Here is a 15,611-nt window from a genome sequence, read left to right as displayed (position 1 = left end):
GCAGAGTATTTCAGGAGAGGAGAGTAATAGAGGAAGGAGCAGAGTCCTCCAGCAGAGCAGAGGATTTAGAATTATTCACATATAATGAGTTTTCCTTTCCCATAGTTTGATCACATGATCCATGATCAGCATGCTGCAGAATGACAGGGATGGTGGTGATAATTATGAATTTCTGTTCAGCTCCCCGTATTTGATTCTCGTCATCCTCACTCTCACAGGGTATCATTGTGCGTAATGCGCCAGTAATGGATTTATCGGTTGCATTATTCTATGATACATAACTCGGGCTGGAGCTGTTACCTTGTCTGGCTGTGATATAGAGAGTGGCGGCTGTACTCTGATTATCTCATCATCTTCTGATATAGACCTGGGAGGATTAGCATTGAGGCCATTAGTGGAATCTGCACATAAAACATGGCCGTCTGCGAGTTATGGAAATGCTGTTATTCCCTGACGATGTGACTTGTTTAAAGAAGTAACTTCAGGCAACAAGTTAACAAACCAGAGATAATGGGATCGTTCCGTTCTTCCCATTTTTCATGTACTGGAATCTCTGCACCAGTCTAAGCATCACACAGTTTAGGAATCCATAATTATCACTCCTAGAAATATAAGCTTTCCTGTTACCTCTTGCAGCATGTTTGAGAAGAGATTTCTTGGTAGGATGGCAGCTTTCCATCATTCATTCTGTGCTTTGATTCATCCTTTATTGTACACCTGTCATGAGAGATATATGAGAGATGTCCATCTGGTCCAATCCTTCAAAAGAGCAATTTTAGTAGAAATTGCTATAAAAAACATAATACTGTACCAGCCCTTCTGAAAGGTGTCAGAACACACAGAGCATCACAATTTGCAATGTTTATGGGCTAAAAAGCCACAGAGCCCTGTCCATTGCTAAAAAAAGACCTGCAATGGGGATGTCGGAACAACCATGGAGCAATGGAAGATGGTGGCCTGGTCTCACGGGTCACATTTTCTTTTTGATCATGTGGATTGCTGGATAGGAAATTCATCCTCTTTATGTTAATAGGGTGACTCTTGTCAGAGTGGAAACCCAAGAAACATCTGGGGACAACAGTCAACTGTCATTGGAGAGACTTCTTCTCACTTCCAATTGCATCTCCAGAGCAGGAAGACAAGAGAAATCTTCCCAGAAGGACATGAACCCTAAAGAATAACCAAGGTGGGTCTGACTTTAGCTAGTTAAACACAGAAAACGTAAATGATTGCTTGTATATAAGTCATAACTCAATGCAATATGTGTTTGGGTTAAGCTTTATATGAAGGGATCCACAGATTCCCTTTACAAGCATCCTCATGGGTGGAGCTGCCTTTGGTAATTTCCAGCCATACACTGGCTTATGGGCCCTCCCGCCAGCACCCAATGCCTGGCAATTTGCTTTAAGCAGCAATAATATACCATCAGAAACATTTTAGTACCTCCGTTGTGTCCTATGCACACTTCTTGCGATCTCTCTCCTGGTTATTGTCTGAGATTATAAAATGATTGGCCTTTAGGTTGTTGAAATTTAAGAAGGTGAGTGATTAAGTCGTTTAGCAAAAACACTGACAACCCCCTTTCCACACAAATGCTCATCATGTGTCATCAGCTCCCAATCTGATTCAGGAGCTGAGAGTATTTCTATCTGATCAACAGGTATTTTTCTATACTTAGCAGGTAAATGAGCACATAATGCAGATTTGTACCTTGACGCATGCTTTAAATACAGTATATTTTTTCAGAAAATCTAGTCTTCTGTGTATTTACTGGGAACTAAAATTACTCAAAAATCAGTCCAGATACAAATACGCAGAATGGCAGCCTCAACCTTCAATGGGAAACAGTGCGTCAACAATGGCGGCTGATGGAACCAGCTCGTGGATCTCTGCTGCCCCCTTCTGTCCTTTGAAATGTATATTATCCTAGTTAGAAAAAAAATAACATTGTATGCATTACTTGATGAAATCATTAAATATATGGTTGGCGTTTGGTGCATGCATATGGTGCAAATATATCCAGAAAAATGGAGGAGATTTGAGATGTTACTATTTAAAGCTTTTTCTACCCAATCTTTGAGCGCTATTAAATGATTCCTGCCAGTTCAATTTTCTTCTGTTTCATCCTCCTTCTAACATGGGAATTGCCATAGGGATATTTAACATGGCATGCACATACTCCATGCTCCGGAGCCTATGAATGGCTGCTGTGAACCAGATGGGATTGGCTCATCTGAGTTGATGCTGAGGATGTCTTCTTTCTGCAGTTACCACACCTTAAATTCAGAAAAGTAATGCTTGGAATTTTTTACTAAAAATGTGGCCAATCACAGCCATTCTTTTCAGCATAGCCTTGTCTTTACATCCTATCAATAAACCAAAGGTCAAAGCAGATACAGATAATAATCTCAGGATGTCACCAGGTATGGCGGGGAGAGGGCACGGTAATGGGGTCATTCCTCTCCCCACCCAGCTAATTTATTGGGTTCATTATGTGCACTGGCTTCAGAAGCTGTCTAGACCCCTTGTAGACCATGAACAGTTCCCAAGGTCAGTAAATTAATACATTAAATATTAGAGCCTGAGAGTATGAGAATAAAGCTACATTGAGGATGAAAGAAAAACCAATTTAGAATTTAGAGGTGAAACACAAAGAAAGCTCTCTGTGTCCCTTCCATCTCCCTTCACAAATCACATGAAAAAAGTTAGAATTCCACTTACCTTACCCCATCCTCTGTATATTCAGATGCTATATCATCCTACCAGAAATTTTCCAGTGGAATGAAGTCGGTGAAAATGTACCAGACCGCACAGCAGTCCATTTCAAGAGTTTCTTTTTTTTAGATATTTCAGCTGCTCTGTAAGAACACAGCTGGACTGAGCAGCAAAGAAGGAAGGGGGCCTGGTCTGATTTGATGCCCTGGTGTGTGTACATCTCTTACTTGGGTAAGAAGGTGAGCCAGAGGAGGGAGCATGATGCATTAAAGGAAGAATCCAGATTAACAGAGGAAGTGTTACTTTAAAGGTGTGCCATCAACATCTTGGTAGCAGAAAACACAGGACACATTCAGGGGTCTTGAAGAGGCCATGCCTCTACAAATCAAAAGAGAGACCAGCACAACTTTTTTGGCCAATCATCATATGTGTATATAATTTCATTTCATCATCTTGAATAGAGGTACTTATGACCAGAGACTGTAAGCCATCCCAACAATTCTGGGTCGACAATTAATGCATATAAACCGAAGCGTTTTTAAAGAACTAGAGCTGGTAGATAGCACACCCTGTGGTTACATATTTTATCCTTATGGCTTAGGCTGTGGACACATGCTCAATTATGGTTGCTGGAAATGATCTTTTGGTCTGTGGACACATGCTCAATTATGGTTGCTGGAAATGATCTTTTATGCTCAAAGAATGAAAGATAAACAAATTAGTTAATTCTATGGAGGGGATGAGAGAAAACGAGTGAGTGGCACCCCACTGTGCTCTCTTCACTTCTGTTGCAGTAGTTCATGGACCCGGGTGACCTCAGTATACACATCAGACTCTCGCCTGAGATAAGCCCGACTGTATCAAGAAAGAATCATCGGACATGTGTACATTCCCTAAGGCTGTGTACATACGTTCAATAATTGTCATTGGAAGGAATCTTTCATGATCCTTTGCAACAACAGAAGACTAAAAGATGCATGAATGAGTGCTGTACATTTGGTGCTGTTCTGCTCTATGGAGAGGGGAGGGGGGAGAACAACAGAGCAGCACCCTGGTGCGCTCTATCCCCTTCACTTTCATTACGATTGTTTTGGGATCTACCAAGACGGATCCATGAATGACAAGCGATGTACACACCCCAGATTCTCGTCCGATATCAGGCCTGAGGCGATTATTGAACAATAATCATCTGACGTGTGTATGTAGCCTTGGACCAATTGATGAATTCATTTTATGATCATCATTGGTTAAAAATTGCAGTCAGTAGGCTGCCTGCAGCGTCACCTTGTGTTGCATTAGAATTAGTACAAGCAGTGCATGGCCACTTGTTTGAGAAGTTTATACCACAGCTTCAGAAGTTATTTCTTGCCAATGTTTTCGCTGTGGCCAGAAAATAGAAGAATTTGATGATGTGGCAGATGTGGATGATGTGGCATTTTACTGCTGTCTCTATTGTGGGGATTTCTCATTTTGTCACCAACAAATGGGAAAAAGTCAATTTAGCTACAAATTCTAACAATGATTTTTGCGGCTAGATAAGATATAAAGAGGAATGGGAAAAAAGAACAGAATTCAATTTTATTCAATTTTAATTGACATTTTATTAACACAATTTTAACCTTAAAAAAAAAAAAAATGTAATTTACTAAAGCTTACTTACCACATCCCATCCATGTGTTATTTTTAATTCCTGTCTTATGGTGACAATGCTCACTGACTGTATTGACTTTTTTTCATAATAAAGTTTGGCCATAGAAGATCCTAGGAGGAGAAATTGGGGAACTTACAGGGAAGAACAGCAAAAAGCAGAGTTTTTTGACCATTATATTCTTGAAATAACTTTTAGGTCTTCAGTGAACCCTTCCTATAAATTACTATATCCACAGCTCACAGTACATAGTACACAGTAGACAGTGTGGTCGTCAGTGGGAAGAATGTCACCCTTATAGATAGCCAAAAAGATAATTGGTGTCTTTTAAACTGACCTACATTATAATAAAAGGTGGCCAATCCTGGGAAAGAAGATGGCACCCAATTTCTAGCATACACTGGGAAGAAGGAAGACGGGGCGACACGGGACTGATTGGACCAGGATCGCGGATAGATTGATGGATTCCCACTTGTAAAGGTGTCTTTTTTTTTTTTTTTTTTTTTTAATCAACAAAGCAGGCGGTAGCCGTACAACATTGTCCATCCCAGCAGGGTTGTCCCAGTCACAGTCACTGGGTGAACCAAATTAAAAATCTTACAAAATACAAGACAAGTCACTAGATTCCAACTCTGCATTTTGTTATCTTCTTTGTGTGGCTTGGCCTTCTAGTTTAAAATATACCACCAGCATCACAAACTGAATGTATTCAAATTTAATAGAAGTCTCTGGCTTTACAATAACAACAAAAATCAAACACATATTTAAAAAAAACAGACATTAGAATCCCTGAATACAATTCTTAATGAAAAACAGAGGCGTTGGATGCACTGCTCAGGCACAACGGACCGGCAACATTCAATGTATCCACCTCATCTCTCCACACATGCCAAGGATTGCTGACAGCAGGAAAAATAATACATTTAATATGTGTATTTATTTAAATAAAAATAAATGCATTTCCTGTTATTCTAAAAAAATAAAGTCAGCCCACATGTGCAATCGTATAGAAAGATAAATTGGGCAAGGCACAGGCGGCCGAGAGAGAAAAGATGGGGTGGAGAAGATCTCCTAAGGCACTGATGTGGGGACAGAACAGCATTATAGTTTATATGCGATAGAAAACCCTGAACGAGGTTGGCTCAGGTCATTTTGGCAACTTGTAACTGGGCTCTGGACAATTAAAAACCCACATGGTGAGCTACAAAACAAGGAAAAATGGCAGCATTGCATTGCACCCAGAGAAAGCAAGGCTAGTCATCCTGTGCAAATACTGGCTATGTGTCAGTCTAATATCAGGGAATGCTGAATGCCAGAAAATAAAAAAAAATAAAAAATAAATGCAGCAGCTTTGGAAGACATAAACTGATGTGCAAGTTGTTGCGCAGTCCCTGAGATTTATGGCCATGTGGTAAATCCTGGACACAGGTCGGTTCTTTAGTTGATCCCGGATTAGTCACCTATACTTCAGGCACCACTGGGAAATTTTCTGCAACCATAAGGCCCTGGAATCCTGGCTAGTTTGTTGTACAAATCACAGATGCTATAGAAGCCCGACCATCTGATCGATCTGACGCATGTAGATACTCTTCAATGGGAGGGAGTACCTCCGTTCTTCAGGGACTCTGTGACACTAAGCAAGGAGAGAGACATTAGATCATGATTATAATCATGACTACAGATACAGATGACATACTAAAACAGATACTCATACAACTGACATGGTGCATTTATTCCTAAAGTAAGGACAACATGGTGGCTCAGAGGTTAGCACTTTGGCCTCTGCAGCGCTAGGTTGCAGGTTCAAATCTCCGCCAAGACGCTATCTGCATGGAGTTTGCATGTTCTCTCCATGTCTGCGTGGGTTTCCTCTGGGTCCTCCCACATTCCAAAAACATTCAGTTAGGTTACCTGGCTTCCCCCCAAAATTGACCTTAGACTGTATTAAAGACATATGGCTATGGTAGGGACATTAGATTGTGAGCCTCTCTGAGGGACAGCTGGTGACATGACTATGGACTTTGTACAGTGCTGCTTAACATGTTGGCACTATATAAATACAAGTTATTACTAGTTAATAATAAAATTAAAAAAAAACTGTAGATTTGTCATGTGGAAAAGCAGGCACACCCACAAATTTACAAACACTTTAATTTGAAACATTTACATTTAGGTGTTATAACGTGCAAATGATTCGAACTTCCTTTCATGCAAGTGGGATCTGCTGTATTTAAGCCTCAGACTGCATGTTTGGGGTTCTTTGTTTTTAAGGGTTGTCATAATCATACGGACCCCCAAAAAGAGGATTATGAATGTCTAGGAGCATGTGTACGTCTGACTAAAAAAAAAAAAAAAGTTGCAGCACAGCACCTTTTAGTCTTGATCGCCACAGAGCCACACATTCCGGGAGACTCTGGGTGCTCCTTCTGTGCCTGCCCGATTTCAGGAATGAGCAGACGGGGGATTTTTACCACTAAGGGAAAAGAGGGGAAGGGATGCTGAGACTCATGCGCAATGAGATCAGCTCTCTTTTTTTCCCTCTTTACAGTGTGCTATGTCACCCAATCTCGCACTGGGTGACATAGCAAGACGACAAGAAGAGGACGAGAAGACTGAAGATGGCCGTGCTGGACCTTCCTCTGCACCAGGACAAGGAGGAATTCTGGACACGGGACCGGATCGAGGGAAGGTCCAGCACCATTGAGGGATCTGTGGGATTGAAGACAAGTGTGATTTTTTTTAGTTTAGTTATGCTTCAAGTGTGTCAGGGAACATATAGGCAACTAGAAGGCCTTCTGCTACAATGTGCTGTGAGCAGACAAATCAAAGATGAAATGATTTGTCTACATTTACATGCCTGGCACAAACTGTGGATACCACTGAAATGTATTTGTGTCACTGGTATTTATTATCACAAGTTCATTACTTACATTGGTGCTGGTGTTAGAGGCTCGCACTTTGGTCTGGGACAGTTTCTGTGAACTGGTTTGTGGTTTGTTCTCAGGGGTAAAGATATCCTTCCATGCTTTGTTCCTAAAACGGGAGTCCAAAGGCAGGATGTGCCCTTCGGTTGTAAACAGATACTTATTGCCTGCTGTGTGCACTGGATTTTCTTCATCAAAGAGCTGCAAGATTGGAAAGAAAAGATGTCAGTTGTTCAAAAGGTTTGGTCAAAAAAAAAAAATGTAAACTTGAACAATATTTAATTTTGCTAAGGGACCGTGCTTCAAACTACAATGATTTTCACCTTCTTTAACCCGCAACTTCCATATTATTGCTCATATTCTGCAGATTAATTTAGCTACTTCCTGTTTAAATGCGCTTGTCAGCTGCATGGCACTGTTGCTTCCAAAGAAGATAATTGTGGACCAGGTCTGCATGTGATTATGTAACTGGCTGTTGTCACTCTATGAAAGGAAGGACTTAAACATGGACCTTCATGGCATCACCATTCATTTTTTAATGATTTAAATGTACCATGGCTGCTTTTGAAAATCAAGTACATTGTGCATTGTAGAGGAAAAAACTAATTAAAAATTCAGAATGGAAAAAATGAAGAAGAACTGAGAGGCTGTTGTTACTCTATAAAAGGAAGGACCTAAACATGGCAAGATCCCATCATCATTGATTATAATAATAGAAGGTAAAGATTTTATGCAAAATGAAAATACATATAAAGCTGATATGAGATATAAGAGATTGAATTCATCGTTGGTTGTAATCATGAATTGGGTATTTGTCCGTAGATGGACTTTACTTACTACCCAAAAAAATGTGGTTATTTGCTTACCAAGAAGAGATATTTGCAGGTCTCGCTCAGGAAGAAACTTTCCATGCGATCCTCCTGGGACTTGTCCACCACGTGGTGCAGGGTTGCATACCCACATCTGTGGGACAAAGACAGCCAGTTTATCAGCTATAACACAGACAGGGAAGCCTATATCACACAGACAAGATGACAAACACACAGCATCACCTACCACACAGACAGGTTCCATCATCTGCTACACTTACTTAGCTTTTGCATGTTTCTCCAGACTGAGGAGAATGTCCATCCCCACATGAAGGTAGAAGGGATTTTTAGTGGCCTGCAAAATAAGATTGCCGTTACAAACCAAAACCACAAAACAGATAAAAAGATCACATGGTATGCATTTATTTAAAAAACAAAAAAATGACATTTGCCATATTCCCCCAATAGAATGTACATTCTGAAACTTTCTGCAGTCGATGGTGCTACTAATAATATTTTCCCCCATTACTCCCACATACTTTTAAAAACAGAAAATAAAGTTGCATTCAAATCCATTTTGAAAAAGAATTTTATAGATTTGTAAATGTTAGAGCTATAGCTGTGACTTTATACTACAGGGTAAGCAAGCAATGTGTTTTCTTATCTTGGTGTGCTCTGTGTATTTCTTCCAAATCTCAGTAACACTTTGACTCTAATGCAGGAGCTTCCTGTAATTAGGACCCGTCACTGCTGCTCTCTCTCTCTGGTCTTGTATCTGCCCCCTTCTGTACTTTTGTACAGGCAGCCTGTATTGGGTTCTTCTTACTTCCTGGGTTCTGCTGTCTGCAGAGGTTATATAGAGCTCAGTGGGGATATCACTGCTACTTTTACAGGGTAAGAAGTGTTTGCAGAGGCATTTGGTCCACACAATATTGATATATATCTTTTGTGGCTGTTGAGGAATATATTTTATTTTCTGTTCAAATTTCAACTTTGATTTCTTGCAACTGATGAATTTAGCAATTTCTAAATTTTCTGACAATAAACTTAGCGGTTAAAGCTACAAATGAGATTTGTAATAGCCAAATCTTTTACCATTTGTGTCTGAACACAGTAAGAAGCTTCAAGCAAAGGCTGTCAATCAAGAAAGCAGTGGGTGGGGCTAGGTGCTGATTCAATGGCAACGCTAACAATTCTGACCATTTCATCTTCTCATCTCATTGTAGTGCAAGTAGGTAAAGTCTAAATAAGAGTGATGATGCCTTGCCACCACATGCCACAAAGCCTTGGTGCATTGTAGAGGAAAAAATTCAATTTCAAATTTGGAAAGGTGAAAGATATTTGCTTCCCTAACCTTGGGTGCAAAATCCATTGAGCCCTCTCATTTCCCAAGTGGACCTTTAATGTGATAAACATAAAGGGGGGGGGGCAATTACCTGATATAGGAGGTAGGTGGATTCCACCAGCTCTGGTCTCAGGGGGTAGAAGGAGACATCGGGAGCTTGCAGCTGCCAATTATATCTCTCAGGCAGAGCACCAAACCTCTTCCAGATTGCATAGTAGAAGGCATGCAGACAGATGGCGTCCTCTATGTCTCCTTTCAACACCTGTAAGAATAAACCCCACAATCAGACTCACCATTGTTTTCAATGACAACATACAGGCATTTTCAAGGTGGCATTGTCAAAGAGGACAAAATAAATTACAGAAAGGGATCAGTTGACAATTCCAAGAAAAGAAGACAGAATGCCATGACGGCACTGAAGTCACATTTATACCTGGAGGCCGGGGAAGAAAGCCTGCAGAGAGTCGATCCACGTATTCATGATCTGACCATTAAACATGTTTACGTTGACATATAACGGCGGGTCCCCCTCACCTTCATTGCACGCTTCTCGTCTGAAGGACAAATCAGCCATTACCATTAATCATATAAACCATCCCCATTATCTACACTTCAGTTTTCCCTTTCCTCTGTGTGCAATCACTATCACATTCTGCAGCATTGCTATCAATATTTCTGAAGTGTGACAACCTTCTAATAATGCAGCAGGCTGTAAGTGGGTGTGGTCTAATAGTGAGGGGTATGCGAGATGTCACTACAATGATCTCTCATAGGACTGGAACTGCTTGGAAATCACACTGTTGGGTAAACAGAAAGTAACATAAACCTGTTAAAAGTCACAAGCATTGCTACTCCATCCAAAAAGGTTTTCCAAAAACATTGGAAAGCACAAATATGGCAATTTAAAGCCTTAAAGATGATTCTTAGAAGAACAGATTGTCACTACTAATCCTTCACAGTATTTACCCCGCCACCTACCCTCTCCGTAAGTGGTTCTGAATGCTTTTATATGCTTCATTAAACATTTGCAGATCCTCCTCTTCCCCAAATAAGATGTAGGATTTCAGGAGGTACTCAAAAAAGGAATCCAGGCCAGCACCAAGGCCGCTCTGCTTCCCAACCCATTCACCAGTCTGGATGTCCACCACATTCCCTGCAAGTAGAGACATTGAAAAACAATACAGTGAGGACAGGGACTGGTGGTTGGAGTAAACCGTAAAAGGTATCTTTCCTTATTAACCTCACCTAAGAGCCCGGTATTATTGCTGCGTAGACCCCAAAGGGATTGTACAGCTCGACGCGCCACCCATTCAAAAGTAGAGTCTCCAAGAAGCCGGCTGAGGATACCAAATTCGACTAAGAGAGAGCCAGCCCCGGCGGTGCAGGTTTCATTCAGGCTGTCGGGTGGGACACCTTTCTGCAAGTTTACCTGGAGAGAGAACAAGGCGGTTCAGTCTCTAATGCTTTAGTAGAAGATTTGCCTTCCTATGCAGAAATGTTAATACCCAATGATAGCACAAAATATTATTACACAAAACGTGCCTTTTGTCTCAAATTCTTCCTTAAAATTACCATAGAACTTTGTGGTTCATTCACAACCAGTATACCTACCCTTGGATGAGGCATGCCGGTTTTGGTATTCTCAAAGGCAGGCAGGAGTCTGACAGCAAGGTCATGGGCCATATGGAGAAGTTCATTATCATAGCCGCTTACTGTCATGTTTCCAAACGGCTGTTTGCTGTCTGTCAGGATGATGTGTGCGGACAGAAGACTTCCCAGAATTCTTTAAATGTAAGAGACACAGAAGGACAAAGAATATAATGTTCGTTGACAAAGTATGCAAACATTTATAAAACAACACAGCCAAGGTGGGCACCAAAGCTCAGGTTTAAGTCATAGGGGGGCAGAGGGTAAAGGCATTACAAGAGGAGAGGATACAAAGTTGGATGGTTAATCATAATTTAACAAGGAGGCAAAGGACACATAGGGCTGCTGAAATGGTGATGAGGATTCATCTAGAAGGAAGACATGCACAAATTTATTTTTTTTTTTTAATTACAAGATGAATGACCCTGCAGATCCTAAAATGAAGAAGTATGTGTGTCTGACACACATCAGATTACAGGAATCATTCCGTTACTAGAGAACAGAAAATGAAAATGAACATCTGTAGTCCTCAGAAATGATAAAACCCAAAACTGAGAGGATAGAATGTCAGCATCATTACCGAATAGTTGCTTCAAACACCTGCACTGTGGAATCTTTATCAAATGACACAGTATCGATCACCAAGCGGACAGCTTTCTGAAATTCTGTTGAATTACCCATAACCTGCAAGAAAAATAAATAAATTGTACAGTTTACAAAAGTAAAAATTATGGGGGACTCTGCTGCTTTCTCCATCTAACTCTCCTGAACCACTGGAGGACCTGCACCCTGCTCATTTCTTTCTAACTCCCCTGAAATACCTATGGAGGACCCCTTCGTTTCTTTCATTTTAGTTTAGTAAAACCACCCTAAATTCAATGTCTTTTCTAATATCGAACCGTTATAATTTACAACAGCACTGCTGTAGATACATTTCAGTGCTGTGAATAAATATTACATGGCATCAAACACATGAACAAACCCCAAACAAACTAAAAATCACAATATATAAATAGGTGGTTTTGTTCTGCAGAATCTTTCAACCAATACAGTATTTAAATTAATATAATTTAGGTATTTGGTGATGGGGGGGGGGGGGGGGGGGGGGGATCTGCTTGTGCTGCAGGAATACATTTGTGCAATGCATGCTTGGACCTGCAGTGTAAGTACAGGGACGGCTGCACAGCTGGCGGTTGACACGTTTGCTGTAAAACATTTGTTTGTGGTAAAAGTCAAGGACTTTTCTAGATAAGAAGTTAGGTTGTGTACATCAAGCTAATCCAAGCATGTCACAGTGCAGCCTCTGTACACATTTCTATTAACAAGACACCAGGGGCAGCAGACAAATCTGCATATGAAGACAGACTGCGGTGCCTTATAACCAACAAACAAAAGGGGAAACTTAGAAACTGTATTTATTCTTTGCAATATATTAGATTTTTGATTACGGGTTTATGTGTGTTTTACCAGTCCTTCCATGGGGTGGCTCCATTAGTTTTCTTTATTGAGGATTTTTTTTCCCAAAGTCTATTTAAATACGGGGGACTCTGCCCCCGCTACAGGGGACTCAGACAGTGTCTCAGACAGACTGCCCAAATCCAGTGCTGGTTTGCACACTTGTTCCAGGTCATCATCTGGATTTAAGTCAAGCAAATAGCATTTCAGATGTAATTAAAGATTTCACATTTCTGTCAGCGCAGCTTACTTTTAAAGCAAAACCAAACATGCTTTGCTTTATGATGTCTACACAAAATTAACTTTAAAAACTTGAAAGTAACACCAGTTGCATCGATCCACTGTTACCCGGCACGCCTGAAACTTCTGTGTGCTGTGTAATAGCCCGTGTACACCACACAGATCACAGGTTTGGTTTCAGGTCGGCAATTTCGGTCCCCTAGGAGAGTGTTTGGGGGTTGTGAGTAAGAAGGGGGAGCACCCAATTCCTAAAACTCCTTGTCAAACTTGCAACACCTTCAGCCCTTTATAGGCAGACATACACGACAAAGCACAGCTCATCACAAATGTACACTAATAATAATGACATGGGCTAGAATTTGTAATGTTGTATAGGTAAAGTAGAAAAAATGCTAGGTGACGGTCATATAAATGTCTGCTCCTCCATAGACATCTTTATATTCCTGAAAAATAATTACCAATAATTGATTTTACATTTCTGAGTAGATCCTAAAAAGATTAAATATATATATACAGGCTTTAATTATAGACTGTTTATGTGTATACATGCTCTACTTATATACCTAATATTCCTGTCAATTTGACTGAAATTCGCTGAAAAGTGTTCAAATCTCCCATTTCAGTTCCTAATAAAACAATAACTCGTTCTGCCACCTAGTGGCCACCTGTCAAAGTGCACAGCTGTCACACTCATTGTCATTACAGAAATCCTATCTGTAAAATTATGAGCAAATTTCAACTCTGCTAAACTTGTGAAAGAGGCAGCAAAAAAGCTGCCATTGAGCATTACCGGGTGTGTCATCATCCTGAGATGTGATCTGTGGTTGCAGCACCGGGGACCTGGGATTACACGAAGAGAAGACCTGACTTACCGCTAATGTGTCCAGAGCGTCAATCAGGGTGAGTGAATAGTTCCCCAGGACATCGTTGATGTTAAGGTTAGAACTGAAACAAAACCATTGGCAGAAGGGTTAACAGAGCTTGAACTGACCCCAGCAGGATTCCATCAGGAAACTCCACTGCACATTTTATAGATGTTTAATAAAGCCCACTGCACCTTATAATGAATGTCAGCCCAAAATAAACACCTCTGCAATACATGCACATTTGCCTGATTTTTTATACAGCTGAAACCATATAAAATACTAGTTGATCCGCCTTTTATCATTAGTACATCTCTGCAATACATTTTGTTTTATATTTTGTTTATTTAAAAGCTCTCCAAGTAAAGAAAAATCCAGTGAGCTAAAAATTTCCTATAGAGAGCGGACAAAGCTGCCACTGAAATCCCAAGCAGTGTGGTCAGCCATGCTGGGGGCTCCGGAATATGTTTTACAGAGAATGGAAATAATTGAGGTCTGTAGTCCAGCAAAGGAGATCTACCCCAATGTGCACATCCCCACCATGCACAGAGAGGAGTCTTCATGGTACAATGCAGTTCCCAAAATTAGCCTGTTTTAGGTGGATGGTATGTCTCAGCATAACACAATAATTCGAATGAGCTCTTCAAGTTCTGAAATGGTGAAATCATCGATTGTATCAATGACTTACCACCAATCCCTGCACAGGACCCATAAGGCTTAATCTGGCTTTTATCTAAAATCCTTATTTGCACACATTGCCTCCTTGAGCCGCAGCTACAACACCTGCAAACAGAGGGGGTATATGAGTCGGAGTTCTATATATGCATGGCCAGCATTAGCTTCCCCTATTTAAAGGACTTTCATTTGAAGCCATTAGAAAAGTAAACATTTTCCCAGTGATGACACAAACAAGCAACACCGACAATGTTTATAACTAGCAGAGAATAATGCAGATGATGATTCCTCCACAAATGATGATGTTACAGATCGCTGCTAACAGAATAAAGAAAAGTCCACTATAGATTCAGGGAACGTATGGAGACTGGCACTATGTAACTACTCTCTGGTCTATAGAGGGGGTATAGGTGACAGGGGTCAGGCTACATCTATAGTTAGGGGTAGGCAGGAGGCACAGTACATAATGAGCAGATGGCACATATAGGATACATGTGGAGTCCCTGATATCTGGGCAGCTGGGGTACAAAGGGAGAGAATATAGAGCTATAGAGCCTTTGGCTGTCAGACATATATAGGATACAAAGCTATGTATTCTGGGCTCCTTGTGATAGGTGAGGTACAGAGTGCAGAATAGAGGACAGGAGGCACACAACAGATGGTTACATGTATGTCCCAAATACCCCTCATTTATCACAGAATAAGGTATAGGCTCTATAAGCGACATATGGACCCCAGGGTCACTCTCCTGGGGCAGAATTTAATATGGGGATAGCATGCAGGATGGCAGTCACAGTGATGGACCCTGGCAAGGCTTGGCTATAGAGGACAGTACATGCACAGCCTCTATAAGATACATGTCACTTCCTATAGAAAACAACAGTATAGGTTCCATAGATGATAGGTGCAAGGGGGCCCTTCCCTGGAAAAAGTAGTTGAACACAATATAGGTCCTATATGTTATAAAACACATAAAGCGTAAAGCCCCTTGTTATTAAAATAAAACACAAATACACGTAAAGCCCCTTGCGGATCTCCTTTCCCCAACATATGTTGAGTAACAGAGAACAAAAGGCACACTATAAGCACCATGGGATACGTATAGGTGACACATACAGCAGTGCGTATACAGTACGCGTTGTATAGGTGACACATACAGGCTGTGGTGTACAGTACACGTTGTACAGGTGACAGGTACAGGCTGTGGTGTACAATACACATTGTACAGGTGACACATACAGGCTGTGGTGTACAATACACATTGTACAGGTGACACATACAGGCTGTGGT

The 15,611-nt window shown here is 40.9% G+C and overlaps 1 protein-coding gene across 1 annotated transcript in view; it reads right to left on the bottom strand.

Annotated features, from left to right (window-relative positions):
- Positions 1-5,063: 5,063 nt before the first annotated feature.
- The window catches only part of EDEM1 (ER degradation enhancing alpha-mannosidase like protein 1), a 14,564-nt gene continuing 4,016 nt past the window's right edge, over positions 5,064-15,611 (bottom strand). The window contains exons 2-12 of the mRNA XM_072420456.1: positions 13,656-13,728; positions 11,669-11,772; positions 11,053-11,224; positions 10,687-10,870; positions 10,420-10,594; positions 9,875-9,995; positions 9,533-9,703; positions 8,378-8,451; positions 8,154-8,250; positions 7,294-7,488; positions 5,064-5,996 (exon numbers count right to left, since the gene is read on the bottom strand). Of these exons, the coding sequence (XP_072276557.1) occupies positions 5,907-5,996; positions 7,294-7,488; positions 8,154-8,250; positions 8,378-8,451; positions 9,533-9,703; positions 9,875-9,995; positions 10,420-10,594; positions 10,687-10,870; positions 11,053-11,224; positions 11,669-11,772; positions 13,656-13,728 (1,456 nt within the window). The 3' untranslated portion in view covers positions 5,064-5,906. The remainder of the gene's footprint in view (positions 5,997-7,293; positions 7,489-8,153; positions 8,251-8,377; positions 8,452-9,532; positions 9,704-9,874; positions 9,996-10,419; positions 10,595-10,686; positions 10,871-11,052; positions 11,225-11,668; positions 11,773-13,655; positions 13,729-15,611) is intronic.

This window comes from Pyxicephalus adspersus, chromosome 8 (genome assembly GCF_032062135.1).
Source record: "Pyxicephalus adspersus chromosome 8, UCB_Pads_2.0, whole genome shotgun sequence".
Taxonomy (NCBI): Eukaryota; Metazoa; Chordata; class Amphibia; order Anura; family Pyxicephalidae; genus Pyxicephalus; species Pyxicephalus adspersus.
Note: the sequence above shows the minus strand (reverse complement) of the source record. Positions and strands in the feature narration are given on the sequence as shown.